The sequence below is a fragment of the Sceloporus occidentalis genome, unplaced genomic scaffold (assembly GCF_023333645.1).
Source record: "Sceloporus occidentalis isolate IW3139 unplaced genomic scaffold, rSceOcc1.0.p SCAF_1, whole genome shotgun sequence".
Classification (NCBI taxonomy): Eukaryota; Metazoa; Chordata; class Lepidosauria; order Squamata; family Phrynosomatidae; genus Sceloporus; species Sceloporus occidentalis.
Genome location: NW_028316981.1, coordinates 6293481 through 6312024, shown reverse-complemented (window position 1 = coordinate 6312024; position 18544 = coordinate 6293481). Strand labels below are relative to the sequence as shown.

Below are 18544 nucleotides of genomic sequence, written 5' to 3'. Positions count from 1 at the left end.
CTATATGCAAATATTCCCCAAAGTGTTCCCAAGGGCAAGTATTCCCCAATGTCTCCCTTTGGGAAAGTATTCTGCCTTCCTTGAGCCGCTTCTGAGAGAAACAATCTTGTCAGGAGGATTCACAAAGCTCCTGCTTCACTTTTCCACCTCGCCCAGCAACCCCTGACGTCACAGAACCCCTCCTCCTTCCCGATTGGTTGAAGCTTTTTTCCTCCTCCAATCCTGGCTCTGCCTCTGCATCTCATAGCCTGGCGCTTTCCTTGTCCTGCTCACTTGTGTGAAGCAGCCTGAGAAGCAGGTTATGGAGCTGTTTTGGCCCCTTCTTGCCTTGCTCCTGGGGGACCTGGGACTGGCCCTCCCTCTCGGTGCTCCAATGGGGGCTGACGGTGAGTTGTTGCCGTTGCTATTGTTTACATTTTTATTCCTGTGATATGATATTTACTTATTTATTTATTCATTTATTTTTATCCCGCCTTTCTCCCAAGCTGGGACCCAAGGCGGCTTACAACTTACATACATATACATATATATATATATATATATATATATATACACACACACACACACACATGTACATTAAAACATTTGAAAAACATAATAATCCAATTAAAACAGTAAAACATTTTAAAACATACAAAATTTAAAATATACAATGTCAAAAATAATATATATATATATATATATATATATGCGTTAAAACATTTTAAAAACCATTAAAATAATCCAATTAAAACGGTAAAACATTTTAAAATTTAAAATATATAATGTTAAAAATAATGTGTGTGTGTGTGTATCAAAACACTTTAAAAACCATTAAAATAATCCAATTAAACAGTTTCCCCCTATGTATACAATTAAATTTGTTCCAACCACCAACTGTTATTATTTTACATCCCATTTCTCCTTAACAAATTCCAATTGAGTTACTTTAAATCCCATTTTAATGTATCCGATTCAATTATTCTTAAGCTCCAAAGTACATCTTAATTTTCCCCATTTTGTTTTATATTGTTGACTTGTTTTCCCGTTGATAATCACCGTTAGTTTGTCCATCAATGCTAATTTGTTCAGGTCCAAGGAGATGAATTTTTAGTTGCATATTTGTTAATGTAATTCCTTATGTCTTGTTTATGCATTTTTGTAAACCGCTTTGATCTGTTGGAAAAGTGGTATATAAATAAAATTTATTATTATTATTATTATTATTATTATTATTATTATTAATTTGTTCAGGTCCAAAACGCACAGTGCAGAAATAATCCAGTTTGAGACCACATTGACTGCCCTGGCTCAGCGCTAGGGAATCCTGGGAACTGTAGTTTTGTGACACATTTAGCCTTCTCTGTCAGAGAAAGCTCTGGGGCCACAATAAACTACAGCTCCCAAAATCCCTTAGCATTGAGCCAGGACTGCTAAAGCGGTCTCAAACTGGATTAATTCTGCAATGTCTTTGGGACTTCACTTTTATTTTCCAATTTTCCATTGAAAGGTTATTCCCGCTCCCCCAGGATCTTGGGTAAGTTATGTGTGTCGCTGCAATCATGTGTAATAATAATAGTACATTTGTTTCTTCTTGACTGAAATCTTTGAGGACATCTGTTATATTTAGTAAGAATTGTCAGGACCATGGTAAATAGGTCTGAGGAAATGACATGGATGTGGCCACTAGGTGCAGCTGTTGTGGGTTGTTTACAGCTCTAGTGGCAGTTATATGTGTCAGCGTTTAAACAGTGCGTCATTGGAATGGAACTCATGGAATTAACTCATGTCGATGCAACTGCCAGCTGTCCGTTCTCAACTGTCACTGAAGGAGAGTGAGACGGTTGGTGCGCCTCAGAGTGGGTTGTTACTGATGTGGATGGTGGATGGTGTCGATGTATATAGCGTTGTGCACAGTGGAACTTCTTCTATGAATAAAGCCCTCATCTGAGAGAAGATTATAGTGTCTCTGCTCACTGAGAAAGGGAGAGGTGTTTCTCCAGCTCACAAGCTGATGACTACAGTCTGAAGGTGGAGAATCTGGTGCCAAATGTTGACGTCTTGCTTCACACGCTGCGTAACAACATCAAAAGCGTATTAACAAGAATAGTCCTAAATTCTTTTTGTCGTGCGTCTGATATGTTCTTATCAATCCCCCCCCAATTTCTTGTCTAATTTGCAGTGCCACCGCATACGGTAGAACATACCCATTTGGTTCAACACACTTTCCCAACAGTTAGCCTTATTCTTATCCTGAATTTTTGCAAGGTAAAGTCGAAGGCTTTCATGGCCGGCATCCATAGTTTTTTGTGGGTTTTTCGGGCTATGTGGCCATGTTCTAGTAGAGTTTCTTTCTGACATTTCGCCAGCATCTGTGGCTGGCATCTTCAGAGAGAGCTTTGCCTGGAAAAATTGGGACTTCTTCTTTTTAATAATAATAATAATAATAATAATAATAATTTTTATTTATATACCGCTATTCCTTTTTAGATCATAGCGGTGTACATAAGACGTTAAAAACAACATAAACAGCAAGAACAGTATAAAAACAACAAAAACCCTCCAACCCCCAGAGTACTATAAGAACAGTTAAAATCATCAATATTAGCATCTTAAAACATCATAAACCAGCATAAAATCCCAATATAGAAACCCCAATACACAAAATGACAATATAACAAACCATAACAAACTCAAACTCATGGGGGGAAAGCCTGGCGGAAAAGGAAAGTTTTTAGAGTCCTTTTAAATACATCAAGGGAGGAGGCTGTGCGGAGCTGGTCAAGCAGGGTGTTCCAGAGTCGAGGGGCTGAGGTGGAAAATGCCCTCTGAGTTGCACTGTAACGTGCGTCTGGAATCATTAAGAGATGTTTCCCGCCCAGCCTGAGAGTGCGGGGCGGATTGTATGGGGAGAGGCGGTCCTCCAAGTACCCTGGGCCCAAGCCATTTAGGGCTTTACAGGTGATCACCAACACCTTGTATTGGGCTCGGAAGCGAATGGGCAGCCAATAGAGATCTTTCAGAACAGGTGTTATGTGGCTGGCCCTGGAACATGTGTGTGAATTTCCATTCTGCTCCTTTGTGACAAAGTTTGCATTGTGGGTGTGATCCAGCTGTCCTTCCCTTAAAAAGTTTGCAGACAAGTTGCTGACAGGTAGACAAATCAACATATCCACATAGCTCCCCACTCTTTGCAAGTAATGTCTCAGCTCAAGAGAAAAGACAAGGCTACTGAAAGAAGACAACACAATGCAAATGCATGCAGTGCAACTACACACTGTGGAGAAACACAGATCTAAATGTCAGATCTAAAAAATTGTTTGCCTTTCCCAGGGTCGTCCTTCCATTCCCTGCACTTTGTTCTTACATCTGTGTCAGAGCCTGGCCAAGGGTTGCCTCAGTTCATCGTTGTTGGGTATGTCGACAATCAGCCTTTTTATCGGTATGACAGCAACTCCAGCAGGGTCCACTCACCAGTGCCCTGGATGGAGAAGGCAGATGCACAATACTGGGACACACAGACCCAAATCATGCAGGGCAAATGGGCTGAATTCAGAGCGGACTTGGAAACCTTAAGGATTCGCTACAACCAGAGTGAAGGTGAGTGGAAATGGATTCCCCCTGCCCCATTTATCTCTCTGGGGCAAGACAAGACTGCTGGGAAGGAGGGAAAATGGGTTCCTGGTAAGAAAATAACACCCAGTCTGTCCGATCACTCTGGAGACAGTGGGGGTAATGGAGGAGACAAACATCTTCCCTCACTTTCCAGCAGAGATGAAGATTATCTTTGTGCTAGGAAGGGGAGTAAAGAAATAATAATAATAATAATAATAATAATAATAATAATTTTATTTGTATCTTCCTGCCTCTCCCAATTCGATTGAGGCGGGATCACAGCAGAGTTTAAAAATACAATTACAACGTTACGATATTATTACCACACAGTTAAAAACCACAATTAAAAGCATAAAATCAACAATCATGGGGTCAGATGCTCTCGTTCCATACAGAAACAGTCTTACCCTTCCTGACATACACCTTTGCATACAGAGAAGCAAGATTTAAATCTACCTTAATAAAAGAAAATCTGTAGTCTCAATTTAATAGTCTCCCAGCGCACCTGGCTGAGCTGGTCTTGGTGGTGATGCTGGAATGCCCCTGGCTTCTGTGATGAAGGATTTCAGCCTCTATGTCGATCCCGTTCTGTTAAGAGTGTCTCAGGACTTCATCTCTTCCATGATGATCCAATGTCACTGGATCCATTAATGCTGCTGGCCACACTCTGGACCAGATTTTCTGTGCTAGATGGGACTATCTAGCACAGTGGATCTAGATGTGAAGGAATCTTCTAGGGTTCTGAGAGGGCTCTTGGTAGTGTTTAGAGTCCCTGGGACTTGGAGCCACTGCTGGGGTGGAAGGGGTGCTGGTTAGGATGGTCTGTCCAAGGTGGCTTATAGATCTGACTGGATTCTGGATGGGGCTTGTTGAATGTTTTGTTATTGTTGACTACCCTCCAGTCGAGTTCAGCCCTATGAATGAGGCATCTCCAAGACCGTCTGTCCCCAGTGGACCTGTTAAATTCCTGTAGACTTCTTAGGACTGTGTCCTCTTTGACTGAATCTATCCATCTGGTGTTTGGTCTTTCTCTCTTTCTACTGCCCTCTATCTTTCCAAGCATTATAATCTTTTTTATTTCTGCACTGCAGAAATAATCCATTTTGACACTGCTTTAATTGCCATGGCTCAGTGCTATGGAATTCTGGGAATTGTAGTTTTCTGAGACATTTAGCCTTCTCTGTCTGAGAGCTCTGGTACCACAACAAACTACAAATTCCAGAATTCCATAGCATTGAGCCATGACAGTTAAAGTGGTGTCAAAATGGATTATTTCTCCAATGTGGATGCAGCCAAAGGGATTGGTCAGGCTGGAAGTAAGTAAGGGGAGGGGTTGTGGGTGGGGGGGAATGATGTCCAAAAAGAGATTCTGGAGGGTTTGTGAGGCGAGAGTTTCCCTTCAAGTCAGAATTAAATGCATTGTAATTATTTAGTGGTTAATAAGATAAAATGTCCCATTGCTTTCGTTCTTCAGTAATGATTCAAGGTTGTTTGGTGGCCTCTGTCTTTGCTTTTTCCTTTGGTCTATGGTAAAATAAGAAAAAAAATCCTGCCTGAACCTCTTTTGTGGAGCCTGGTGTGTGGCAGAGAGAGGCTTCCTCCAGCTCTGCTTAAAGGACCCCCAACCCTCACCTTGTGTGTGGATCCCTTTCAGGATTTCACACCCTGCAGAAGATTTACGGCTGTGAGCTGCGGAAAGACGGGAGCAAAGGAGCATATTACCAATATGGCTATGATGGAAGGGACTTCATCAGCTTCAATGTAGAGACTCTCACCTGGATGGCAGCTGATGTGCCAGCCCAGCACATCAAGAGGACATGGGAGACGGAGACAAATAAAGCCCAGTTTGACAAGGTCAACCTGGAGGAAGAGTGCATTGAGCAGCTGCCAAAATACCTGGACTACGGGAAGGAGGCACTGCTGAGGACAGGTGAATGCTGTGGGTGGGTGAAATAGGGAGGGCTCCTGCTGGGGAGAATTGACTATTGCACTCTGCTTTGCCTCCACCCTCAACACACCTTGTCTTTCCCCCCTCAACCAGATATTAACAATATGCAGCCAACACCATAATATTAGCAGAAGAGATTCAGTAATTGGAACACTTAATCAGGAAGGTCAAAAATGAAATACAACATTAAAATGTATAAATATAAAAGTTAAAAAAAACAATTAAACCATTTTAAAAGTTAAAACAGTTATGAGTTAAAATAGAATATATTGGCCTGTTACAGACTGCCAAAATAAAGCTGCTTCGGGTCTCTTTGGAGGTATGCTATTTAAATGATGCGTGGGTCCTAAGAGTCCAGAGATCGTGCCAAAGCCACACTCCATTCCTAAGCACTGGACTGCAGCTTTGGTGCAGCTTCCGGACTCTTAGGATGCATGCATCATTTAAACAGCATACCTCCAAACAGACCCGAAGCAGCTTTATTTTGGCAGTCTGTAACAGGCCATTAAAAATACAAACCTTAAAATTCACATTACACAACATTCCCAACTCTTACCAGTTTGCAAAGGCCCGCCTACACAAGAATGTTTTAATCTGCCACCGGAAGGACAGCAGGGATGGCACAATCCTGGCCTCTATAGGGAGAAAGTTCCTACACTTGGGAGTAGCACAGAGAAAGCCCTCTTGTTCCTACCAAACGCATCTGAGAGGGTGGTGGGACAGAGAGAAGGGGCTCTCCTGATGATCTCAGTTCTCTGGGGGGCTCATATAGGGAGATATGGTCCTTCAAATAGCCTGGACCGAAGCCGAATAGGGCTTTATAGATCAAAACCAGCACTGAGTTGTGGCCAGAAACAACTGGCAGCCAATGGAGCTGTTGCACAAGGGAGTTGTATGCTCCCTATAGCCAGCTGCAGTTAACAGCCTGGCTGCAGCTCTTTAGCCCAGTTGAAGTTTCTGAGCACTTTTCAAAGGCAGCCCCACATAGAATGCATTACAGTAATCCAGACGGGATGTAAATAAGGCATATACCACTGTGGCCAGGTCTGATGTGTCCAGGAATGGAGAAGTTTTAGCTGTGCAAAAGCACTCCTGGTCACTGCTGATACTTGGGTTTCCAGGCTCAGCGCTGAATCCAGAAGTACCCCCAAACTATGAACTGCAGTTTTCAGAGGGAGTGTAACCCCATCTAACGCAGGCTGAATCCTAATTCCTGAATCTGTCTTTCAACTGACCAGGAGCACCTCTGTCTTGTCTGGATTAAGCTTCAGTTTGCTTGCCCTCATCTAGTCCATTACAGTGGCCAGACACCAGTTTAGGATAGAAACAGCTTCCTTGGAATAAGGTGGAAAGGAGTGATAGAGCTTGGTATCATCTGCATATAGGTGACACCTTACTCCAAAACTGTGGATGACCTCTCCCAGCAGTTTCTTGTAGATATTAAAAAGCATAGGGGACAGGACTGAGCCCTGAGAGACTCCACAGGCCAGTGCCCAAGGAATTGTGCAGCCCCACCTGAGAGTGCCCTCCAGGAAAGAATGGAGCCACTGTGAAACAGTGCCTCCAAGCCCCATTCCATAAAAGTGGCTCAGAAGCATGGTCGATGGTATTGAAAGCTGCTGAGAGGTCCAGCAAAACCAACAGACATACACTTCCCTTGTCCTGTTCCCTGCGTAGGTCATCCACCAAGGTGACCAAAGCTGTTCTATCCCATAACCAGGCCTAAAATCACATTTGACATGGATCTAGATAATATGTCTCATTCAGGAGTGCCTGAAGTTGGGAATCACCACATGCTCCAGCACCTTGCCCAAAAGTGGAAGATTGGAGACATTGTGTTTTGAATTTCTATTTAAGGAATTATTATGTGACTATGGTAAGGAAAACAATGTCAATATGAAAACAAAAGAGTAATTTTGTTCAGATAGAGAGTGTTGTGTGGTAGCAGCATTTATTCAATTGTGGCAGTAACACTGGTGCCATAGTCCTGAGAGAAATGAAAGTACGTACCCATGTTTGGAATGCTTGAGGAGGGAGAGGTGGAGTGGTGGGACAAAAAGAGGTCTTCCCCACATAGGCTGCAAAAGAGGGGCCCAACCCTCTTTTGCAGCCTCTGAAGCTCCCCTCCAGTCCCCTGAAGCCCCTACGAGCCTCCATTTCTAATTTTGTTGGGAACATGATACTTGGGATGTTTTTATCCAAATACCATGCCCCAAATTCCCAAGTACCAAAAGCACCCTTGCCTGCCTTGAAAATATCCATATTCAAAACCACATATTAGCCAAAATAATTACAGGAAGTGACATTGCGCCACTTCTGGTTACCACTTTGGCTGATATATGGCTGATTTTGGCATATGGACAGGCAGGTGCTGCTCATGGTGGGGTAGGGTGCCAAATGAGGCTCTAGTCCAAGTGCAGGTGTTACCCACTCCCCTAATGTTACCCATGCTGCTTCATATAAATTTTGGAATCAATGATAACCCTTGGATGACCCCTGGCCAGACTCTAAGCCTGTCCTCCATTACTGACAAAGCGAAAGGACATGTGCACCTCCCCTGAGGGGAGAAGCCCCATTTACATCTTAGAAGGTCTGGGAAGTCGCATGAAGGGATTATCTTGAGTCAGAAGGAGTGAAAGGTTTGCCTTCCCTGAAGCTATCACCCCCTCCTCGAGTCTGTTGTCCGAACAACTTAAGTCAGTGATGTTATCAGATCCAGACATCCAGGTGAAAGAAAGTAATTAAACGCCTTTGTTTCAATCACCAAAACTCTCTGCCCTCAGGCGAGATTTCGCCCTTAAAAGGTCCCAACTTTGGCTGCTCAGCGCGCCATCCCAAAAGGTCTACTTACTCCACGTCAGTCAGGCCTCTGATCTGGTAGCCGGCATTTCTGCTCAAACCCAGGCTGCGGAGCAGACTTGTCTCACTGTCCCACATCCCATTCGCTTCCCGGAGGAAGACTACATCTTGGTGAGTGTACCATTAGCAAAGCCTGAAAATCTGTTCCCATCTTCCAACCCTAATTTTCCTGAGTCCTGAGTGTGTGTGTGTGAGTGTATGCGCAACGCATGTGTTTTTCCCCTATTTCAATAAATTAGACATCTAGTTATTGTAATCCGTCTCAGCTTTATTTATTGGGATCCCCTGGTCTACTCCGTATAAATATCGGGAGGGCGATCTTGGTGGGCTCTTGTAGTCAGCCCCCTCTTGCAATAACAACATAATAAAATTCCCCTACGGACCCTTGGCTACACTAATGCTCTGGATACCTGTGTTCAAAAGGAACTTGGAAAATCTGCTTCTTTGAGATGGGCTTCACTTCTTGAATAGCCTCAAGATATGGGTGGTACAGTTTCAGGACAAAGATCAGAACAGGACTGCTTGAACCAAAGAGGTCCCTTCCTTCTGCCCAAATATCCCCCCCCCCCCAATGCTTTAGAAGGATCAGAGTGATGTCTTGATGCTGATTTGACTCTTTTCTTCCAGAGCCCCCTGTGGGGAAGGTGACACGCCAGGCAGTTGGCGGTGGCAAGGAAGTCCTCATCTGCCAGGCCCATGGCTTCTACCCCAAAGAGATCGAAGCCACGTGGAGGAAGGGGGAGAAGATCTTGGAACATGAGACCTTCCGTAGAAACATTGCTCCCAACTCCGATGGGACGTACTACACCTGGCTCAGCATTGAGATTGACCCCAAGGAGAGGGATCTCTACTGGTGCCATTTGGATCATGCCAGCCTGCCAAAGCCTCTGGTCTTGGTGTTTGAATATCATAATGGTGAGAGACAATGTGGAGAGGTTCTGCCCCTCATTTCTCTGCTGAAGGGATCTCAGGGCTTCTGATCTCAGGGCCTTGAAGAGCTTGTCTGAACAGCCATGTATTTCTTCTCTTTTAGTCAATGTGAGAGTTATTGTGAGAGCCATCTTGGGAGTCTTGGCTATTCTGCTGGTGGTTGCTGGAAGTGCCTTCTTTGTCAGTAAGTAAACATTCAATTTGAGACTTATTGTGGGAATCATCTTTGGAGTCTTGGTTGTTGCCTTGGAATGGAGGCGCCGCAACAATATCCACCAACACTTACATATTGGGGGGGAAAAGGCCACAACTTTATTAACAACTGAAAGGAGGGTTGCCCTGAACATGCATGAGGTCTGGATCTGTCATCAATCAATCCATTATTGATCAATGAACCCCTTTGCTTGGTCACGACCATGCTTCAGGATGACCAAAGGGGGTGACTGGTTAATCACCCTTCTGGCTCTCTGTTAACCGGTCGTGTGCATCTTCACATCTCCGTCCTTTGTCACGGGGAGATGCTGACATGATGTTGCCCCCCGCATTGGCAACAGCGCAGTCTCTTTAGCCACATTCAGCAAGGAATCCACAGTGTCACTGTTCGTCTTAATCCCACTATTCCATCGTACCTCATATGTTGAAGATGGATTATCTGAGATTAAGTAATCCTCTCTGAGGGTTAGGAGATGAAATCCAGGTTTTCAAATCCAAATTTTTCAGGGCTGGAATGCAACTGAATGTCATCAGTTATCCAGATTTTCACTCGGGCCAAAGACATAGTTATGTGGAAGTCCCAATGGATTTTTACATTCTTTATTGATATGTTCAGTCTGATTCTAAGGCACTTTTATTTCTCTTGTGGAGACTCCTGGCTGTGGTACTAGGGCTGACTCCACCCATCATTCTAGGAAAACCCCAATTGAAGATAATACACCGGGTGATGTGTGGGAATCCTGTGATACTCCAGATATTATAAATACCTCAGAATAAATGAGGGAGTCCATCTAATTCTCATGGGGAGTGATTTCCACAGACAAGGTGACAGCATGAAAAAGCCCTGTCCCATGTTCCCACAAATATGACATCTTGGTGTTGGAATCAAAGTACAGGGCCTCGGATGATGACCAAAGTTATCAACAGGCTCATTTGGAAACTGTCCTTCAGATCCTAGTCCAGTTTTTAAAGGGATTCTATGTTCCTGTTGTCCAGACTTTGGGGCTTTCTAGGAGTTGATTGCCTGCTTTGTGCAACAGTAGTTGGAACGGAGGGACCCCTTCATCCCTTTACTAGCCATTGCTGTAATATGTGTTTTTCTGTGAGATGTGGACAAGTTGCCTGCATGTTACTCATATTCTGAAAGTATTTATTTAAGAAATAGATTTCTATACTTGATTCTCTTCTTTAGGGAACCATTTTTGTCTTAAGCTCCTCTAGTGCTTAATTGATCTCTCCCTTGCAGCATCCAAAACCCAACTATTGGGCAGAAGAGTCACACATTTCTGGGGAACTGACAGTATGTTTCCCATCAAGCTTGAAGTCCTAAACACATTCACAATTAAGTAAACCCAGTCTATCTCAGTGGGACTTAATTTTGAGAAAAAAGGCACAGGATTGTGCTCTAATGCTCTCTTTCCAAATATGTTTTCTGAAATGGCTTGGGCCCAGGTTTTCTGAAGGACCGCCTCTCCCCGTACATTCCGCCTCGCACCCTCAGAACATCTGGGCAGCAACTCCTGAAGGTGCCTGGGGCCAGGTTGGCTGTTACTGCCAGAAGATCCTTTTCCACAGCTGCCCCAGCCCTTTGGAATACGCTGCCCATGGAGCTCCGCTCATCTACCACCCTGGCCCAATTCAGGAAGGGTCTTAAAACCTTCCTATTTAATCAGGCATTCCCCGACTAAATATCCTACGGGCCTCCCTCCTCTCTCGTGGCCGAGAGGTTGGGCTAAGGGGCTTTTTATTGTTTTTAAGGATTGTTATTATGTTTATGGTCTTGGCTGTTTTTAACTTTGTATGATGTTTGCACTTTGCTGCTCTTGTAAGCCGCCCTGATCGTTTGGAAGGGCGGGGTATAAATAAAAATTTTATTTATTATTTATTATTTAAAAGTGAGTCCTGTGAATTTGGATGGGAATGCTTCAGATCTCAGTTTTATTTTTAACAAAGGAGAGGCTTCTGAGACACATCCAGACTTGTAAAAAAAGACCAGAACATTGCTTGTAAACCTTTAGTTCCTGTTCTTTCCAGTTTTATATTGCAGATCCATACATGTTTTGTTTATTGCAGAATATTTTCTGTCAGATCCTGGTACAATCAGAGACTTTCAAACCACCTCCCCAGATTGGATTATTTTAACCCAGTATAAAATCAGAAAGAACAGGGGCAAAATCTGGGACTTTTCAATCAGTCTGGATGTGTGTGTAAAATGAGCCTTCTCTGGAACCTTATCTTGATGGGGAGAGAGTATCTTTTCTGGAAGGCACTTTATTGCTTCTCCTGGGCACTACCCATTATGCTCACTATGACTGGACAAGGTGTTTCCCAGCTCTGACTTCTCAAACGTGTGCTCAGGCTCACTTTTAGTTTATTGATGTTTGATTTGGGTTGAGTGTTACAGAGGATAGATCTGGATTCAGGGTAAGTATGTTCAAGTAAATCAGGCACACAACGAATACTTGAAAGAATATCATGCCCCCCAAAAGTTTCTGGGGTTCTTTCTTTGGAGTTTACTAGAAGGGACTGGGGGAGTACCTGCTGAGCAGAGCTGAGTGAGCCAGAGCCCTCTGGTTCCAAGGATATGGTGGGATGATCTCTCAAGAACCCTTTCAGACTGTATTTCTGATTATATTTCTGCAGGGAACCAGCGAGCGAGAACACCCTTTTGAGCAGCCTCAAGTGAGTGACCCTTCCCCCCCCCTGAAAAAGTTGAAAAATATTTGACACATTTTGTAAATAAATTGCTAAAACAGAGTAAGGTTGCCAATACTGTGAGGGTCTAATTATTAAAACAAGATCCCTCCTCCTTTTTTTTAGATCTGTCTGGACTTGGAAAAAGGGGTGTGTATATGCAAAAAGCATCACAAATAAAGTAACATGTCCAATAGGGCCCTTGATTGATGTGTGGGAATGCCATCTACCATTTTTGGTCAAATTGTTTGACAGAAAAAACAACTGAAAATGTAAATTTATTTTGGGGGGGGGGTCCCCGTGGAAGGCATGCACCCCTTCCAACTTCTAGTTTAGGCTGATAATTATTGCGATGGCAGCCACTCTGGAAGGGAAAAGAAACCAGTTTTTCTTCCATTCTTTTGTCCTTCAAGGGAGGCATTTTCCTCTGGACCAAGTAATGGGAAGAAAGGATTGAATCTACTTCACCTCCGTTACAATCCTGATTATTAAAATCCTCAGGCTATGTTATTTATGTATTTATTGATTTATTAAAACTACTGATCACATATGTGTGCACCTGAGCTCTCATATGCCAGGACAGGTTTAACTTTCAGTGTTGTTTAGCTCGGTTAGCCTCTCCCTCCCCCTTTAAGAAGAACCTGGTTTGGTCCCTTGTGAAGCAGGGAATATGGCTAGATGGCCTGATCCTGATTCCTGGGCATACTGTCAGTTTCAAGATGCTATCTTAACATGGACTCTCCTTTGGCTTCCTTTTCTGCAGCACAGATCCCAAGTGAGATGTGAGAAGAGAGCAGAGGGCTCCTTTGGTTTCCTTTTCTGCTGCACAGCCCCCAAGCGAGGTGTGAGAAGAGCAGAGGGGGACCTACAAAAGGCTGGTTGAAAATTGGCTATGCTCCTCAGGCCTTCCCTTTTTGAAAAACTGGCACCTGGTGAATTCCTGCCGACCTATTGGGGAAGAAACGACTGTGTCTTCTGTAGCTGTGATTTCTTGGCTTCGGCTACAGTTAACAAGCTCTGACTGGTGCTTTGTCGCAAGACTGTCTTGCCTGCCTGGCTCTACCTTCCTTGTGGGAAAAAGTCTGGTGAAGTCAGGTGAAGAGGAAAGAATGATCTTTAATAAAATTTAAAATACAGTACAGTGGATCCTTCCCTTATGCAGGGAATCCATTCCAGACCCCCCTGCATAAGGTAAATACTGTGTATGCTCAAGCCCAATTTAAAACAATGGGGCTTGTGCACATGGTGCAGTGTGGCATGCACAGTGTGGTCACCATTACCTCTTCCAGTGCGCTGCTTCAGTGTAAGCTGAAAGCTGCACATGGTGTGCCCATGTATGACTTGGGTGCACTATACTTACATTGACCTCTGGATAAGTTGACTCAGGTTTTTTAGGACAGTTTTTTGACTAAACTTTCTAGACTTATACATGAGTATATACTGTATATAAGGGAGGATAAGTGCAGACTTTTATCTTTGGCTGCTGAGCAGCTAACTCTGGCACTTCGTGGTACGATCGGTATGTCTGCCTGCCAAAATCCATAGTTATGTTTCTGTCATGATTGTTATTGAATATTGGAGATGATATATATATTGATCATGTATGAGTTGAGTATATGAGAAACATACACTCATACAACTCCTGGGTTGTGTGTCTGATAGCAAGGCATTGGAAGTGGGGGCTAAACAAATGGCAGGCTGGCCAAATGGTATGCAGAGAGAAAGGATTTATGACTTTATGATTCTGGAGAGGGTGCCTGTTCTTCTTGCAGTGATATGTGAAGGATGTTTATTTTGCTTTCCTTATTGCAGTAGAATGGTAGAGTTAGGGCTGCTGTATAAGGGGACAAATGGGTAAGAAGGGAACTGTTAGAATTTGCTTTGTTTAGGAACAAAGTCTGCATGCCAGTAGCCTGAGGGTAGGGCTAGACAGTTTGAGTTTTAATACTATGGTAAGGTGGAGGGACCCTTTAGTTCTGATGCAGAAACTTTGCTGGTAACTTCTGTCCTGATGTCTTCAATAAAAGTCTTTTGTACTCTGTCACAATAAGATTGTCTGCCCATTGGTTCTGCCACTACCTCATCTTGCCTCTTCCAGGAAATTAGCTGAGAAGAAAGAAGGGGCCTTTTCCTCTTTGGTCTCCAGGGGTTGCTGCCGGATCACCAAAGCTGTCCCTTTGCTCAGCCAGAGAGAGAAATGCACCGGTTTACAGTACATTACATGGGAGAAGACTGCACTCCTGTGAGAGAAAGATCTAAGGAACAAGATTTAAAGATTTCTCCCTTTATTCTAAATGAACACTTGTACTTTTCTATTACCCCTGATTTCTTTTGTGGGTGGTCAAAAATTTGTTCACATCAAACAATTAAAAGCAATTAATAGTAAACAATCAAAATTTAAAACAAAAATGGAAGGGATGATATTTCCTGTGCCACTTTTTTCTCACATAATTGTATTTATATTAATTGTATTTCCCCTTTTGTATTGCATGTACTTTTAGTTGTATCTGTTTTAATTTGTAAGGGAGTCCCAGGACTGGAAGATTATGATGATGATAATATCATTGTTATATTTATTTATTTATTTATTTATTTATTTATTTATTTATTTATTTTTATTCCCTCTTCCCCCAAGTTGGGACCCAAGGCGGCTTACAATATATTTTGTGGCATCTTAAAGACTTAATTTATTTCAGCACAAGCTTCCATGGTCAAAAACCCACCTCAGAAAGTGATGTGTTAAGTGTTTATTTGAGAAATACAGATTTGCTCTCCTGCAGAGGCATGACACTCCTTGTCTGACCCACCACCTATCAGCCTAGGGCCACCTCATAGGGCTGTTGTAGAGATAAAATGGTATAAGGAATAAACCCATGTGGGCTAAATTAAATGAATAAGTGTGTCAAGAATGGCTTTATTGGGAGAAAGCAAGCCCTCTTCTACTCCTCTGAAGACATTAATAGCCCAATATTTGCAGTCAAGTTGCAAGAGAGGCAGAAAAGGAATAGAGGGATCCAAGTGCAAATCTCATGAACTTGATAGGGTGACCTTGGTCTTTTCTTGATCTTCCAAATAGCAAATCTTGATTTTTCCATTTTATGTAAGGGACACCATTTTACTATGATACTGTATTTAATGGGATTTGAGCATCCATGGATTTTGGTACCTGCAGGGGGTCCTAGAACCAAACCCCAACAGATAACAAGGGGCCGCTGTATTGGAAATAGGTATGTGAAAAGTTGCAAAATCTGGACAGAGGTGCTGCCTATATTTTTTATGTGTCCCATTTCTCTTGAGTGTTGGGACAATTCAAGAGAGCAGCAAATACCTACCACTCATTCATCATATCTTGTCTCATAAGATGCTCTGCTCCTCCTCATAGAATTGGAGAGTTGGAAGAGGCCACAATCATAGAATTGTAGAGTTGGAAGAGACCACAAGGGCCATCCAGTCCAACCCCCTGCCATGCAAGAAGCCCTTACAAGAAACAGAGAAGTTGGTCCTGGGCCTACCAGCAAATCAAAACTGGCTTCTATGTGACAGAACATTTGATGCATGCCTCTGCCGCCGCTGCCACAGAAGGGGCGGGTGGTGGCCCAGAGGCCTCTTGGCCTCCAATTGCCCCACCCAGCCCTTCTGTAGTGATGGTGGAGGCGTGCAGGCCAAGGCGGCGAGGAGGCCTCTGGTGCTGCTGCTCTGCCGCTTTGGCCTCCTCTCCACTGCTGCCAGCTCCACAGAAAGTCCGGGTGGCGGCCTGTAGGCCTCAAGGGGCACCACCTTTCTGCAGTGGTGGCAGCAGCGGAGAGGAGGTGTAGGAGCAGCACCGGAGGCCTACTTGGCCTCCTCTCCACCGCCACCACCGGCACCTCCGCGCAGGGGCCGGGTGGCGGGCTGGAGGCCCCTTGGCCTCCAACAGGAGAGGGATGGTCAGAGGGAGGGCAGGGAATGGAGCAAGCCTCCGCTCTCACAGGCAGCTTTCTTTCTCTTTTATTTTTTTTTAAAATTACTTTTGGCAGACTATGCACATGCTTTTTATAAATAAATAATAAAACTTCAATTTATATCCTGCTTTTTGTTACCACAATCAAAGTGGCATACAACCTTTTAAAAATACAATATATACAATTCTCCCCCTTAAAAAAGGATTAAACAATGCTATCCATTAAAATTACAAACGGTAAAATCTAAAAACAATAATACGATAATAAAATAACGGTGGGCAGAGTCTTCACTTATATATGTCTGTGGGGGGAGCGTTACATGGCCGGGTTCTATTCTGGGAAGGCCTGCCAGAAGAGATCCATCTTGACAGCTTTCTTGAAGCTCTCTAGGTTGGCAGTTTGACGGATCTCATCCGGCAGGCCATTCCACAGAGTGGGAGTGATACATATATATAGAATGTGGCTGCTTGTGTGCTACATTTCCCTTTCATTTGCTTGCTTCCAGCACAGCACTGTGCAAGAAGCTTTTTTTCTTATATGCGAATGCTACAATGCAAATGTTACAAATGTTTCTCTTTTGGCAAATTGATACAGAATGCTTTTGCTACTATATGTGTCTGTAAGGAATCCATAACCTCTAGTGACCCAAATACACACAACATACACACACACCTGGAGGTTTTTAAATTTGACAAAAAATGCGCACACTCCCGCCAATTTTTTTTAAAAAGGAGGGGAAAAGCACCCATTCTGTTGGTCAATGGCTGCAGGAAACATCATCTTTGATGAAAGCGGAAGAGAATTTGACAGCAAAGAAGCCTTCTTTTAAACCGGTACCTGCAATGTGAACTCTCTGCAAAGAGCTGCAACGGCATTCAGGGGTAAATTACCCCGAATAAGGTAATTAATAGTGGGCACTTGCTTCCAGAGGGATTCGGGAGGGGGGGACCCGATCCTGCCCAGTTCCATCCAGTGCAGATAGGTGAGTCTGAATGGGGCCTGTGTGTGTGTGAGAGAGAGAGACTGTGCCTTTAAGTCTCCAGCTATGGGGGGAATGGTGGGGAGAGAAGGAGTCCCTCCATTTGGGAGAGCTTTGCTGTAGTGAGGTTGTGGGGGGTCTGGTTCCTCTCTGGTTCTAACCATTGGGAGTCCCATTGAAGGCAATGGTGCTGCCTCCTCACCATGAATTGGAGGAGGGGGAAAGGGGAGGGGAAGCTGTGCAGGAACCAGAGCTGGTGACTAAGGCTACATCCACACTGGAGAAATAACCCAGTTTGGCACCACTTTAACTCTTTGTGGCTCAAGGCTATGGAATTCTGGGAGTTGGAGTTTGTTGTGAGCCCAGAGCGATGCCCCCAAGGGAAGAAAAACAGACCCCCATTCCCTAGGCTGCCCCACTCCATCTTCCCCCAAAGGAGAAGGGATGAGGGAAGAAGAACTCTTTGGGGCTAATAAAAAGGGGGGGGGGCCCTGGAGGGAGGGAGGGAGGGAGGGAGGCAGGCAGGCAAAAAGATCCCTGAGGGGCACAAGGTGCCAGGAGCAGGGCAAGCCCCAAGCCCACCGTTTTGGGCAGAGAGAGAGCTTGCATGGCGCCTCATGGAGAGCCTCCCCCCGACTCTTTCCTTTCCAAACCCACTGCTTTTCCTTCTGGCTGCCAGGGAAGACCTAGGAGCCCTGGAAGCCAAAACAAAACAGAGGATCACGGGAATTGATGCAGGAGGAAATACCAGGGCCACAGCAGACATGCATATCACACCAAACAACACCGCACTGAATGTGAAATAGCCTGGGAATAGTATTTGTGAATTCCCTAGTTCACTGAATTTTCTTAAGTGTGGATTGATGCGTGATTGTGTTCGGAGTGTGTTCGGAATGCTAGTGAATGCGTCTGATAATGTTTCGCACAATAACGTGAATACCCATGATTGCGTTTGAGATGACACTGGATTATACTTCCAATTTCAGTCATGTGATAATGACCATTGAAATCCTAAACACATTCACAATTAAGTAGGCCCTATCTATCACAGTGGGACTTAATTTTGAGGAAAAAGGGACAGGATTGTGCTGTGATGCTCTCTTTTCAAATATGTTTTCTGGAAAGCAAGTCCTGTGGATTTGGATGGAAATGCTTCAGATCTCAGTTTTATTTTTTAACAAAGATGGGGCTTCGGAGGCACATCCAAACTTGTAAAAAAGACCATTGCTCCCAGCTCCGATGGGACGTACCACACCTGGTTCAGCATCAAGATTGACCCCAAGGAGAGGGATCTCTACTGGTGCCATTTGGATCATGCCAGCCTGCCAAAGCCTCTGGTCTTGGTGTTTGAAGATCTTGATGGTAAGAGACTGGGAGTGGGGGGGA

General features: G+C 44.1%; 1 protein-coding gene across 2 annotated transcripts; it reads left to right on the top strand.

The window, feature by feature from the left end:
* Nucleotides 1–298: 298 nt before the first annotated feature.
* On the top strand, nucleotides 299–15112 carry LOC149320512 (major histocompatibility complex class I-related protein 1-like). Of its 2 annotated transcripts, XM_089502095.1 has the most exons (7): nucleotides 299–386; nucleotides 3313–3579; nucleotides 5249–5524; nucleotides 9029–9316; nucleotides 9435–9515; nucleotides 12188–12226; nucleotides 13002–15112. In XM_089502095.1, the coding sequence occupies exons 1-6, from the start codon at nucleotides 302–304 to the stop codon at nucleotides 12214–12216; spliced, it is 1026 nt and encodes a 341-aa protein (XP_089358221.1). In that variant the 5' UTR covers nucleotides 299–301; the 3' UTR covers nucleotides 12217–12226; nucleotides 13002–15112. The 2 variants fall into 2 exon arrangements, with proteins under 2 accessions (XP_089358221.1, XP_089358228.1); XM_089502102.1 differs by lacking the exons at nucleotides 12188–12226; nucleotides 13002–15112 and having other exon boundaries at nucleotides 9435–9620.
* The last annotated feature ends 3432 nt before the right edge of the window (nucleotides 15113–18544 follow it).